General features: G+C 36.8%; 1 protein-coding gene across 1 annotated transcript; it reads right to left on the bottom strand.

Moving 5' to 3' along the window:
- Positions 1 to 366: 366 nt before the first annotated feature.
- LOC141628204 (uncharacterized) lies at positions 367 to 804 on the bottom strand. Its single transcript, XM_074441375.1, has one exon. It carries the CDS (start codon positions 802 to 804, stop codon positions 367 to 369), a length of 438 nt encoding a protein of 145 aa, XP_074297476.1.

Here is an 804-nt window from a genome sequence, read left to right as displayed (position 1 = left end):
GAGGTGCTCTAAGTTGCAGCAACAGGTGTGCAGAATGGCAAAGATGGCCTGCTGGTATACCATTTGGATGGAGAGGAACAACTGCCGACTGAATATGCAGCTTACATTGCCTAGGAATATTGTGAGAGATTTGAAGAGGTTGATTCATGCTAGAATCAGTCAACTGCTTCCACGTTTTGTTACTAGCCAAGATCAGCTATGGCTCTCTAGTTTAGATATTTTAACTTAGCTGTGGTTAGTACTAGAAATTTGAAATGATGTTGTAATTGACTATTTTTCAATTAATGGAAACCTGCTCACATTTCACCAAAAAAAAAGAGTAAGTCTCACTCGATAGAGTACCCAAAGACATAGAAAACCGTAGTATTACAATTGTCCTTTCACTGAGAAAGCCTTTTCTTCTACCTTTTCATTAGACCTATTCATTCTATCTTCATAGGCCATCAAAGAGCTCAACAATTCATCAAATTTATAGGTAGATAAATCTCTAAACTCTTCAATTGCAGCAACACCATGATCAAACTTTGAGCCTAAACTCCTTAAAATTTTGCTCACAACAGTTCCATTACTTATTGAATCACCCAATGATTTCATGTGATTAACTAAAATAAACACTCTAGATAAAAACATTTGCACAGACTCTTCTTTTTTCATAAAGAGTGTCTCAAAATCACGACGGAGGGTTTGGAGTTTGACGGTAATTACCTTCTTATCACCCAAATACTCGTGTTTCAAAATCTCCCATGCTTCTTTGGAAGTTGTAGCTCCTGAAATTCTCGGAAAAATCTCATCATCCATTGCCAT

Source organism: Silene latifolia, chromosome Y (assembly GCF_048544455.1).
Source record: "Silene latifolia isolate original U9 population chromosome Y, ASM4854445v1, whole genome shotgun sequence".
Classification (NCBI taxonomy): Eukaryota; Viridiplantae; Streptophyta; class Magnoliopsida; order Caryophyllales; family Caryophyllaceae; genus Silene; species Silene latifolia.
Note: the sequence above shows the minus strand (reverse complement) of the source record. Positions and strands in the feature narration are given on the sequence as shown.

Coding starts and splice junctions, on each gene's coding strand:
- LOC141628204 (XM_074441375.1), bottom strand. CDS start 804: ATGGCAATGGATGATGAGATTTTTCCGAGAATTTCAGGAGCTACAACT.